The following is an 11,734-nucleotide window of genomic DNA, read 5'->3' on the forward strand; positions in this document are numbered from 1 at the left end:
CTCAGTGTTTAACCCCAAATTCCCAGGAATTTCTTCATAGACTATGAGCTGGTCATTTACTCAGGGTTGTGTTACCTACTGCATCTCCCCCTAAAATGCTTTTTTTTTTTTTTTTTAAAAACAGTCTCGGGTACATTGAAACCATCGGGAAAAGCATTCACCTCCTTCCCTGATGTGAACTTTATGTGCTGTAAAGAAACATTAGGGCTGAACTACTGTTTCCAGTATTTTTTTCAGGGGAAAGAGAAAATCTCTGAACACCTGCCCCATCAAATGGAAGGTCATTCCTTCCAACAGAGTTAGAGAATCTCCAGTCCTTTTTGAAAGCCTAACATTGGCTACATCCAGTTGCACTTTCCCCTTCCCAAAAACTGGGATTCTGCCCCACCTCTCCCAACAACAGAAGGCATGGGAAAGTGAAGAGCAACATCCCCTCCATGGCCTTGGTTTCCCCTCCTCTTCTGCACGTTCCTCAATGGGCACGCTTCAGCTACCCCCACAAGGCTGCAGCACACCCTCATAGGTGTTTCACACCACAATGCTCCCCATAAGGATGAGTCCGCAGCCTGCTCAGCAGGGTCCCAGTAGGGAGGGCTGCTTCCCTCAGGGCTCTGTACCAGCTGTGATGCGTCCTGAGGGGACACTGCTGCCTAAGTGCACTGCAGGCGAGGCCCTCCCACACCTTCCAACAGTGGCACTCACCCTTGCGGCACAGAGCCAGGCGGGGCAGCTTCCCATGGGTCAGCTCATGGCGCAGATCCACGACCCAGATGGGGATATCCACCTGCAAAAGCAGCTACAGGCATCACCACACAACTCCCATGGCATTGGGCCTAACCATACACAGCTCTGCAAAGCTGCAGACAACCTCTTCCCGAGTGAGAACAACTTCTTCAGCTTCCCCTTTCAAGGGTGGGCTGAGACCCCTCCTCTCTGACCCCGGTCCTCCTGGGGCCTAGCATCCATACAAACGCTGGATTTTGCGGTTTAAATTTTTCAACTTTTCTTGCAACAACAGCTGTCTTTTCAGTCAGAAGCACTATGTGTAACTCGATGTATCAATCAGTTAAACTGTATTTCAACTGATGAAACATGCTGGATGACAGTTTGTAATGAAGATATGATCACATCATATGAAATACTCAGATCATATACACTGTGAGTTGTATTTGCATTTTTCCCATGGATAACTGACTTTTAATAATTAAAGTCTCTATTTGCAAGTTTGATCAGTGTTAAGAAGTGAGTAGCAGCACCTTTTTAAAAAAACAAATAAAAAAAAAATCTCCTTTCGCATATAGAGTCATTGGACAAGGCTGCATATCTAGGAGTCTCAAATACTATCTGCTCATCCCTGTCAATATTTGCTGTTCAAACCCAGAAACGATGCTCAGTGCACCTGACAGAAAAAGAACTCAAGTTACCACTACACCCTGAATCTTCCATCCTCCAAACAGAAACTCACCTTAAACAATTGAGAATAACAAGATGAAAATGCCTGAAAATATAACTAAGTGCTTTTAATGCATTATCTTGGTTCTCAAAGAGTTGAATTTATAAACTATAGACTTAGCTCTTTTTCCATCTCTCAGTAATAAAAATAGGTGGCATATACGTCAAGTGGGACTATTTGCATGTAAAAATTCAATCACACAGGATTCAAAATGTTTTAGTGAACATCACCAGCCTTTGTTACTCCTAATGTGACTTTAAAGAACATCAAGCACCTTCAGAGCTTTGCAGTTGGAGAGTACAGGCATCTGTATCCATTATTTTGCTTATGAAAGAATGACCCTGACAACTCCTCCCGATGTTATTAATAGCCAACATCCACGCTCCCTGTATATACAGAAGTTATTGGTTAACTTTTATTGAATATTTACCTCTATGGCTAATTGTCTCAGCGGAATGCTGACCATTTTCTGTTTCCTTTCTGTGATCAGGTTGACAAATCTGCATGCAGGTTACAGAAAAGATAAATAACTTTATCAAAAGCTGCAAAGAAACTTGGAACCCCAGAGTCAAATCCCCCAGAAACTGTACAACAATGGAGTCCCAAAGACCTAAAGTGGAATGAGACAGCTGAATAATGCTCTCTGTCCAGATCTCTCTTTTCCTTGTAGGCCTTCAGAGTCCTACCTTACAAGGGCCAGACCATAGGACAGGATGAGCTCGTGTGACCTCAGTCTGCCAGATGAATCCAGAACCTTGCAACGAATCAGTTCGGCAGTACAATCCACTGCAAGAGGCATTTTGGGGCCATACCTAGAAATTAAAGAAATGATGAGCAGCCTCGCAAGAATACACTCCCCCTACAAAAAGGGTAGTCTTCACAATACTTTTTGTGCTTTGTGGTACTAAGCAGCCTGAGAACAGGTATGCAGAAAGACACTAAGGCTTCTTCCAGAAGACTTTTATTTGGAACAGCGATCACACAGCTGCTCCTAGGCAGGTCAAATGAGTACCTACTGACGTGCCAAACATCAGCACTCATGGCACTCATACAGCACGAGTCGCTGTAACTGGACCGGCTTCCTTTACGGTGCAGCAGAGGCAACGCACAGTTAAGACGACGCGGGGGCCCCGGACGCGCTCAGCGCGGCGCGCCGTCCCGAGCAGAACGAGTCCGGGAGGCTGCGGGCACGCAGGGCTCCTGCCTTCCCCGGCGCCCGCGGCCCCGCGCTATTACCGGCGCCACCCGCGTGTCCGAAGGCGACTGCCAGAGAAGGGGCCCCGCAGGACGAGGCGCCCGCGGTTGCGCACGCCGCCTCGGCCGGCCCCGCCAGGCCGTGCCGAAGCAGCCCGGGGCGCGCAGCCCCGCACGGCCGCTTCAGGGACCGCGGGGGGCGGCCCGGGAGGCAGCGACGGCTCCCCGCTCCCGCTCCCCGCCGGCGCGCGGCCCGTACCGGCTCTTCCAGGCCGAGACCCGGTCCAGCGCCTCCTGCTGCAGGCGGCCGTCCCCGCAGTACAGCCCCACCATCACCTGGTCCCACTCCGCCCTGCCCCTCCACGCCACCACCGTCCGCAGCGGCTTCAGCCGCCTGCGAGGCCCGGACAGCCACGACCGCCCGCCCGCCATGCCGCCGCCCGCCCCCCGCCCGCCTTCCGGCCGCCCCGGCCCGGGGCGGGGCGCGCCGCTTCCGGCTGCCCGGGGGCTGCGGGCGGGCGGGCGCTGGGTCGTGTGGCGTGTTTTGTTTGTTTGTTTGTTTTTGTTGTTTTGTTTTTTTTTTTTTCAATCGCCTCTTCTCTCGCCGATCTGTTCTCTCTAGGCACCAGTGACGCCGATCTGTTCTCCTTAGTCACCAGATATAGGACCCGCGGGAATGGTGTCAAGCTGAGGCAGGGGAGGTTCAGGCTGGACATCAGGAAGAGGTTCTTCACCGAGAGGGTTGTTGCGCACTGGAACGGTCTCCCCAGGGAAGCAGGCACTGCACGAAGCCTGTCGGAGTTTAGGAAGCGTTTGGACTGTGCACTTGGTCACATGGTCTGAATTTTGGGTAGACCTGTGTGGTGCCGGGAGTTGGACTCGATGGTCCTTGTGGGTCCCTTCCAACTCAGGACTCAGGATCTTCTATAATTCTGTTATTCTATGATTCTTGTCGGTCAGTTTGTGCCATCCCAGGAACGCGCTTATGTTAGAGGTCAGGAGAAGACAGAACTGCAAGGTGGGATGGGAAAAACGTGCTGGAACTGGAAGCCCATGGGAGCTGATCGCAGCGACGTTGCCAGCAGCAAAGCTAAGCTTTAGGTTCTGGTTACTTAGGAAGACCCGTTGGAAAATACAGAGTATTACACACAAGATGTGGGGGGTTTCAGCCCTACCAGGAGCTTGGTGTGTGATCTGAGTCAAATCATATTAGATGTCATTTAAATTTAACATTTTTTAAATTAGTAATCATAATAAAAAAGGACCTTTTTTGTTTGTTTGTTAGATTGATTCTTTTTCTGTTACTAAGGAGAATAAAGACCCTAAGCAAAAGAAGTGGATAAAAATTAAGTTGAGCTACAGCAGAAATTGACCAAAATCCAATCCTTCTACTACTGTGGTAAATAAGCTTTGTAAATGAGATCACAGAAAAAGTATTTCTGTTAATATTTTCTTTCAGATAGTACCTTCCTGAGAGTGCCACCTTGCCTTCTTCATGCAGCTGTAACTTGAAAAATTGGCACTTTGGAAAATCATTTTGCATGCCTGGGGAATAGGGACCTGCATCCAAACAAGCAGATAGGGAACTCTTAAGATAGTGCTCCTCAGAGACAGTAATAAACAAAGGCATGTGCTGATACAGTAAAATTCTAATTGCAGTACAGCTTCTTTCCTGCATTGGTCCATAATAAATTGTATAGTGTGTGTTATAAATACAGGTTTTAGATGTGTTCTGGAGTTTGATCAAAGGTCATGGTTTATGTAATGTAACCTGGATTAATGTATCCACCTGTGGTTTTTTTCCAGACTTACTTCCCTTTCTTAAGCTGAGTACATCAGGAGGTCAAAATCATCATTGTACGGATGGGCTACAGACGCATAGATTTTCCAAAATAAGGGGATGACCACTCACCTCCCCCTTCTTTAGTAAAAGCTTTGATTTTATGGCTGCACTTATATAAAATTCTGCAGTGTACCGTTTTCTTTGAAAAACAGTTTGTAGGTAATTTTTCATTGTCTGCTGCATTGTTTCTCTTCTCTAAATGTATTTGAGAGGTTAAGTTGGGGAATGGCTGAATCTGTAATTTTTAGCAGCACAGAAATTAAAAAGTACTAAGAAAATATTTGCTTTATTGTATATTTATGTTGCCCATTGACATAAGACCAAGTTGTGCAGAAAATTGAAAGAACTATTTTCTGCCTATATAGAGGTAAAAAATGATTGTGAAGGGTGACAATACAACATTCTATTTGAATGTAAATGTTTAACTTTTGTGATCTGATGAAAGGGTAGACTTAGATTTTGTTGCTGGATGTAACTGGCCTTATGATCCTGAGCAAACTGATGTTGTAGTTAGTGCCTCAGCTTCTTGCATGTTATCTTGTTGAGGAAGAACATACAGCAATGTACAAAAGGACACTTTTACCTAGCCTGACATTCAGAAAAGGTAAGTGTAATGTGTAATCCTGATTTTAGCCTATTCACCCATTTCGTATATAACGTATGGAATACAAGCAGGTAATGCCAAAACTTGTTGAAGCTGCTAAACCATGCAGGTCAGACTTCTGGATATCTTATTTCTTTACAAGAAAATATCCCACAAATCAAAAGAACAGTCTGTCTTTCTCTGCAGGAATCAGCTACCTAGCTTGAAGGCTGAGGAGGTGTGAAGTCTGCCTGTTTTTTTGTCAGTCAGAAGGAGAAGCAAAAACATCAGATGACTTTCTTGTCCCTCACGTGCATGGAAGTGATTTCCAGGATTACTTGCTCCATTGTTCTTTAGTGTATGGAGTCCATATCTAGGAAAATATTGAATAACAGTGACCCTCTTGAGTTTAAATACCTGTTAGTAAGTTGAAAGAGAAAGAGGACAGGCAATTTCCATCAACAGTTTTGCTTAATGAATGTCTGACGCCAAAGAAACTGGGTGGATATGCTTGTTACAAATACTCAAACGGACTTTTCTTCCAAATGAGGTGTCTTTCAGACCCTTGTTTTCAACAGTACTGAGGATTGTTTTGAGTAGCTACAGGCCCTTCTGTAGATTGGTTCTGTCTTTCCCCAAGACTGTCTGGATTTTAGGGTAGCTTAATCTTTTTATTCAATATTCAGAAGCAAGTTCGTGTTTGCAGAATTGTTAATCATCCTCAACAGGTTTTTATGAGCATTCTCTGCTTATACTGGATAGCTAAAATTCCTTTTATATTCTAGCACAAGTGCAGTTAATGAAGCCTATGCTATTTTGGACTAACATGAGTATACCTGATTGCATAGTTCAGAATGTGCTTCTCCAGGTGAGTCAATAGAAAAAAAAATCTAGAAATTCTGCCCATTACAAAATATTTGTTAAATATAGAAGATTATGGGACAGAAGTGCTACAGAAATTCTGGAACTGGAAAATAAGAAGGTTGCTCAGACTTCATTAGTGTATGGATTTAGTCATCAGCATTTGAAGCAGTTCAGTGTCCAGCAAAGCTGAATGAGTTCTGTTAAAATACCATCTTTGAATAATACGTCAGTTCAGCCTCATGCCCACACCCCCAAAAGTCTGCTGTGTTCTTCGGTAGGTCAAAATGAAACAGAAGTTTCATTACTCGGAAGAACTGTAAGGCTGAGGGAACAGATTTGACATTTGTTGCCAAACTCCTGCAGTGTCTCATGCAGTGAAAGTGAACTCTCAGAAGGTATGAGGCAGGGACAGAAGTTGGAGCAGGGCCCTATTCTCTGGAAATGGAGTAGCACTTTTCATTGGCATAAAGGATGTTCTGAAATCACAAGCTGTTTACTGCAATCAAGGGGTCTTATACAGAGTACAGGAACATCGTGTCATTTTCTTTCCAAATTCTTTTAGGGTTTCAGAAGTCAACTGCAATGCAAAGCCTGTAAAAGCCAAATACTGCAATGCTGTGGAACAGATAGGATGCATCAAACTTGATCAGACTACCTGTTCCTGCTTCCGTATCCTCAGAGATGTATCAGAGATTAAATTTAAAGGAGTTTTTCATTCTTACTCTCTCTGGACAGCAAGAAAGATGTGAAGAATTTGATGGCTGTAATAGAGGTAAATGGAAGGAAGGGCCGAACTAGCACAGATTTCACATGCTTCATGTGCTTTCAGAGTCTGAATCAAAGGGGAATTATGCTTGTGCTATTGCTTTGTTTATGATGTCTGGCCATAAGGTTGCTCAGTGCAAAATTCAGATACAGGAGTTAAGTATATTTTTTCTTTGAACCCAATCCTCTCTGTGGTTTTTCAAATTTGAAAGGAGAAAATACATTTCATGTGTGCAAAACAGTGCCGAGCAGGTGATTTGAAAAAGATTGTCTGGAATTGTACTGTGCCTGTAGAGGGGATCATGGGGTTGTGGTGGAGCTGTGAAGTTACGCGATAACTGTTTGTAGGACTAATTGTACATATGCCCTTTCCTCCTTCTGCAGAGCCTGGCTTTTGTTTCTCTGCTGTTCATCTTTGGAATTCTCATATTCTGTGAGGAGACCAAGGCACAATTTGAGTTCTTTACTGCTAACTTCACCTTTGTTAGCAGTGCTGAGGTCTCCCACAACTACTATGAGCCCTGTTACCACCAGGCTGCCTACTTCATTCATCTGGAGCTTTTCTGTGTCCTCTGGTTTACTTTTGAGTTCTCTGTGCAATTTTGTTTCTGTCCAGACGGGAAGTTCTTCCAAAATCTCTTGAATGTGGTTGACTTCCTCTCCCTCTTCCCCGTTTATACTGAACTCTTTGTGGATGGGCAAATTCAGAGAATGACAAGCCTGGTGTTTTGATTGGGCTTTGCTTGCATTGTCCATTTCTTCAGACTCCTGAGATACCAAACCTGATAGAAACAGCATTGATCTTCAGAGTTCTGTGCTACACCCTCAAGTCTATTCTCAGAGAGATTTGAATCCTGCTGATGATTTTGATCTTTCAGACACTCTTCTTTATCTCTCTCTTTTTCTATGGGGAGTTGCTGGGTAGCCATCAAACAAAAAGAAGCTGCATTTCACTGACATTCATTGTTGCTTCTGGTGGGCACTGATCACACTCACTACAGTGGACTATGGAGATGTCATCCCTCTCACCACAGCTGGCCAAGTGACAGCAGCCTTAGCTGCAGTATTTGTCATGTTAACTATCATCATTCAATCCCCATTTTCCTGGTGAAGTTTAAAAACTCTTACGACATTGCTATCTTCAAACGGAACCTGAAAAGAATCAAGAAGCATCAACACCACTGACATCACAACCTCTGTTCCCCTTTGCCGTGGAACAATAAAGATTCAGCATGGCTTATTGTTGCGAAGCATGGCCGAAAGCACGACAGACACCAGTTGAGTCAGATCATGCTGCTCCATTTTATTGCCCCAATAGCCTAACTTTTATAGTGAACTTGACAGGGGCGGACAGTGTTCCACACAAGATTATTGGTCAAAAGCACTCAGACAAACAACTATAAGAAAACAACCCCACCTGCAAGAAAACAACCCCCCTTGTGATTAGCGGTCACGTAGACCTAGTCTTTGAGGCCAGCTGCTGGTAACAATATTTTTGTTATCACCTTAATTGGGCGATGTGGGAAGTATTGCCGTGGGAGCTTCTCACTGTTACTCTGGCAGCTTGGTTTGCTCAACTACAGCAGGCCCTGAGATTTTCTAAGGCCTGCTTCTGGTTGCTTAAGGCAAGCTCAAATCGAACAATTGTTCCACGGGCACATGTCCACGTCCTGTATGCCAATTCCCAACAGCTTATTCACTTTAGTGGGAAGGGAGAGCGTATAGTTCTTACTGCACTTAGTTGCTGCCTTAGCATATTTTCAAACCACGGGTGAAGCATCACTTTGTAGTACATGATGCACAGCTGATCAGACCTGTTGAATCCCATGTGTTTTTCCCATACAGTAGTGTATCACATGCTCTTTTATCTGCCACAGTTGCACTCTCTCATCTAGCTGTGAGGGGAGAAGCTGTGATGCTGCACTACAGCTTGAATGTGCTTCACACAGCCCGGTCCCATAATGTGGGGCCACAGCATAGTCTCTCAGCTGGCATGTAACCCCTGATGCTACCTGTATTCTCCATTGCCTGACAGGCCATAATCTCATTTTGCATGCTGAAAAGGTCTGTGAAGGGTCCTGCTCTAACAGTGAGGAGGAGGTTGGGGGGGTTATTTTTTTTTTAAGTGTTCTGTTTCCTCATTTTACCTTGTAGTAAAGAAGCCAGTACATCTGATTTGCCTGCACTCACACACCATTGTAAAGAAGGGAGTAGGCTGAACTGACTTTGGTCCTGAAAGCCAGCACTGTTCAATAATGTGCTTTGCACACTCACAGGAAATGCTGTGGCTTTTGAGTAGCAGCAAGGGAGCCCTCCAACAGCAGAAATTTTTGGCTCAGCTGAAGTCAATAGCAACATTTTCTTGGCCTTAGTGAGATCAAAATTTCATTGGCCATTTCCAGTGGATCAACTCATTTCAGTACTTGATTTTTAATGTAACAAAATCTCTGAGCTGTTAACCAAAATATCTGTGGATATATAAATATATATTTTTTTCCTGTTCAAGAAGAAGAACATAATCTTCAGTACTCAGTACAGTTTTAATGTCATTTACCTTATAAAGGCATAGCTATAAATTATTAATTTTTATCTTTTAACTGGATAGTGTTACCTAGGTTTTGTTTTGAAATAACAAATATTGTTGAGGTATGGAAAAGAGCCTACATCACATTGTTTATACAGCAGGGTGAAGTGTTAAGATTATTTTGTTTGTTAAGTAAAAACTGCTATGTACAATAAGTTTTGTGTTTAAATTTCATTTAGGCTGTATTTTAATTGCAATATTTTATTTTTTTTTTCTGATAGTATGATTTTTCTGTTCAGGATAACATTTTAAATATTTATTTTTTTTTAATTGAAACACTAGGTAATTTCCCCCTATTCCAATCCAATTAAAATGAATTAGTTTTCTTCTAAAGAAAATGAAAAAACACTGTAAGCATTTAAACATGAAGCACGTGAGAAGCTGAAAACACCTTGGAAACGGAAGGAAGTTCTAGGTGTTCTCCACTCACCTCTGCTGTGCACCAACTAGAGAGGGCCAACAGGACAAAGTCACGCGTACGGCTGCATAGGAATTATTCTTAATTGGATCAAAATGGTGTTCCGTTTTCTATGGACACATGTTGTCTTCTTAGAAATTCACATTAATAGCGAAAGTTTAGCAGAGGTTTACCAAGCCTAATCTTGAGCTCTCTGCAGTCTGGGAAATGATCCATGGTATAAACATAGGCAATGACCCCATTTTAAGGATCCAAGTCTAATCCACTGGGACAGTTACACTGTACTGGGTGCAAATTTAGGAGGTGGTTCAGAGTGCTGCAGTATTTTGTTTTGTTTGTTTGTTTGTTTGTTTTTGGTTTGTTTTGTGCAGTGCTGATCTGAGTTTGTCCTGCTCCTCCTGGTGTACATGCATCTTTTAACAGACGCTTCACATGAGAGATTTTCTACAACTGAGAAGAGCTGCTTTCACCGCTGCCCCCAGGAGAGGGTGCTCTCAAAACATGTACTGCAGACCCATTTCTGCACAGGAAGCACAATGCGAACATCACATCGGAATGGGGCATTTCACCACTCTGTAACACAACACCACTTAGGTTCTAATGTACTTTCCTGTCACATCAGTTAGTGTCTACTCCTATTTGTCATAAAAACAGGAGTTTACAGCAGCAATGTTAAGTCAAAGTCAATGTGATAGCTACATAGAGATCACTGTAGTTCCCCTGGATCTATCCCTGCAGAGAATTTAGCGCTGGTTTAACTGAGGAAGAATATGTATTTTAAGAATAGCTCAAAAAACCTGCATGCTGTTGGTGGCAAGCAGAGTTGCTTCATCGGTATTTGTTCTTCAGTTAAAGAGAAGAATACAGAAAATTGTCATTTATTAAGCTGCCAAGTTTTAGTTAGATTTCAGTGCCTTGTTCATGATCTTAGTAATGTAGGTATTATGGTGTCCTTGAGGAAAGTATCTCATTATCTTAGAGTTGAAGCACTATGTATATAAGAAAAACAATGACTTAAAAATATGATTAACATAGAGAACAGTGCAATGAATTATGTAGTTAATTTCAGAGAATAATCATCTAGACAATTTACAAAGTGACAAACACAGAAATAATCATCTTGGCTACAAGCTGGAGTTGTCTCTTTTGAGGTTTGTCCAATCAGCAGATAATTTGAAAAAGCAGGTTTCTATATATTACTAATATATAAACCATAAAACATTTCACTTTGATAGTATCTATTTTTCTAATTTTGATTAGGTAAAGCCACTTGATTGCAATAAAGGCAAAACAAGAGGAAATGCTCACATGTTGTTAACATACAAATACAATAATATATTAATAAAGACATGATATTCCAAATAAGAAAAGTGTAATGAGGCATTTTGGGCTCATCAAAACCCGTCCATATTTATTGATCAGAAAAATAATATATATTTTGGGAGGGTGAGAGGGGAGAATATCAGTAGAAACAGCATGTTCCTTCAAAACAACCTGGTGTTGGATTTCACAGTAGAAAATTCCCTTTCACATGCTGACCAGTGTTGCTAACTTGTGCTGAGCATGAAATAGATACAGCTCCTTCTCCTTTCATGTCCCCACTGCTCCTCAGCATGGAAAGATGAGGAGTTGCCTGTTACTGAGAAACTCATCAACACCAGCTACAGGCAGTGCAAAGGTGATGGGAAAAAATGGCTAGCTGTTGGCAATACAGATTTGCTAAAGCAGATGACTCTTCCCCTCTGTAGACTATGCTCCTCTCTCTCGTGGAACTTCTTAGTTGCACTGTGAGCAGTTGTGTTTGACTGGTAAGGTGCCTGCTGTTGTCATCCACCATAAGGGCAGTCTGTGAGACAATTCCCTGAATGGCTTCTTAGTCCAACAAAGGAAAAGTACTGAGGCTCAGCCACCTCTATGGTCTACCCTCTGGCCATGCTGGGAAGCTGTTCAGCTTTTAATCTCTGATCAGGTTTGTAATCTCATTTGTGGTGCTTAGATGGGAGTGGGATGTCACATCTCAGGCCACAGGT

The 11,734-nt window shown here is 43.1% G+C and overlaps 1 protein-coding gene, 2 long non-coding RNA genes and 1 pseudogene across 4 annotated transcripts in view; 3 read left to right on the forward strand and 1 right to left on the reverse strand.

Annotated features, from left to right (window-relative positions):
• The window catches only part of LAS1L (LAS1 like ribosome biogenesis factor), a 29,209-nt gene extending 26,145 nt beyond the window's left edge, over positions 1-3,064 (reverse strand). The window contains exons 1-4 of the mRNA XM_084533998.1: positions 2,907-3,064; positions 2,140-2,265; positions 1,884-1,953; positions 703-784 (exon numbers count right to left, since the gene is read on the reverse strand). Coding sequence (XP_084390124.1) covers positions 703-784; positions 1,884-1,953; positions 2,140-2,265; positions 2,907-2,980 — 352 coding nt within the window. The 5' untranslated portion in view covers positions 2,981-3,064. The remainder of the gene's footprint in view (positions 1-702; positions 785-1,883; positions 1,954-2,139; positions 2,266-2,906) is intronic.
• Positions 3,065-3,074: 10 nt separating this feature from the next.
• On the forward strand, positions 3,075-4,768 carry LOC311443668. The gene is made up of 2 exons (XR_014697391.1): positions 3,075-4,046; positions 4,454-4,768. It is a non-coding gene; the product is annotated as an uncharacterized lncRNA (long non-coding RNA).
• Positions 4,769-4,998: 230 nt separating this feature from the next.
• LOC311444206 lies at positions 4,999-11,074 on the forward strand. Its single transcript, XR_014697727.1, has 3 exons — positions 4,999-5,094; positions 6,500-6,709; positions 10,076-11,074. It is a non-coding gene; the product is annotated as an uncharacterized lncRNA (long non-coding RNA).
• Positions 6,930-7,887, forward strand: LOC311443665 (voltage-gated potassium channel KCNC1-like; annotated as a pseudogene). Its single transcript has 2 exons — positions 6,930-6,992; positions 7,087-7,887. The product of its transcript is annotated as a voltage-gated potassium channel KCNC1-like (transcript).
• Positions 11,075-11,734: the final 660 nt, after the last annotated feature.

This window comes from Aythya ferina, assembly GCF_964211825.1.
Source record: "Aythya ferina genome assembly, chromosome: 13".
NCBI classification, from domain to species: domain Eukaryota; kingdom Metazoa; phylum Chordata; class Aves; order Anseriformes; family Anatidae; genus Aythya; species Aythya ferina.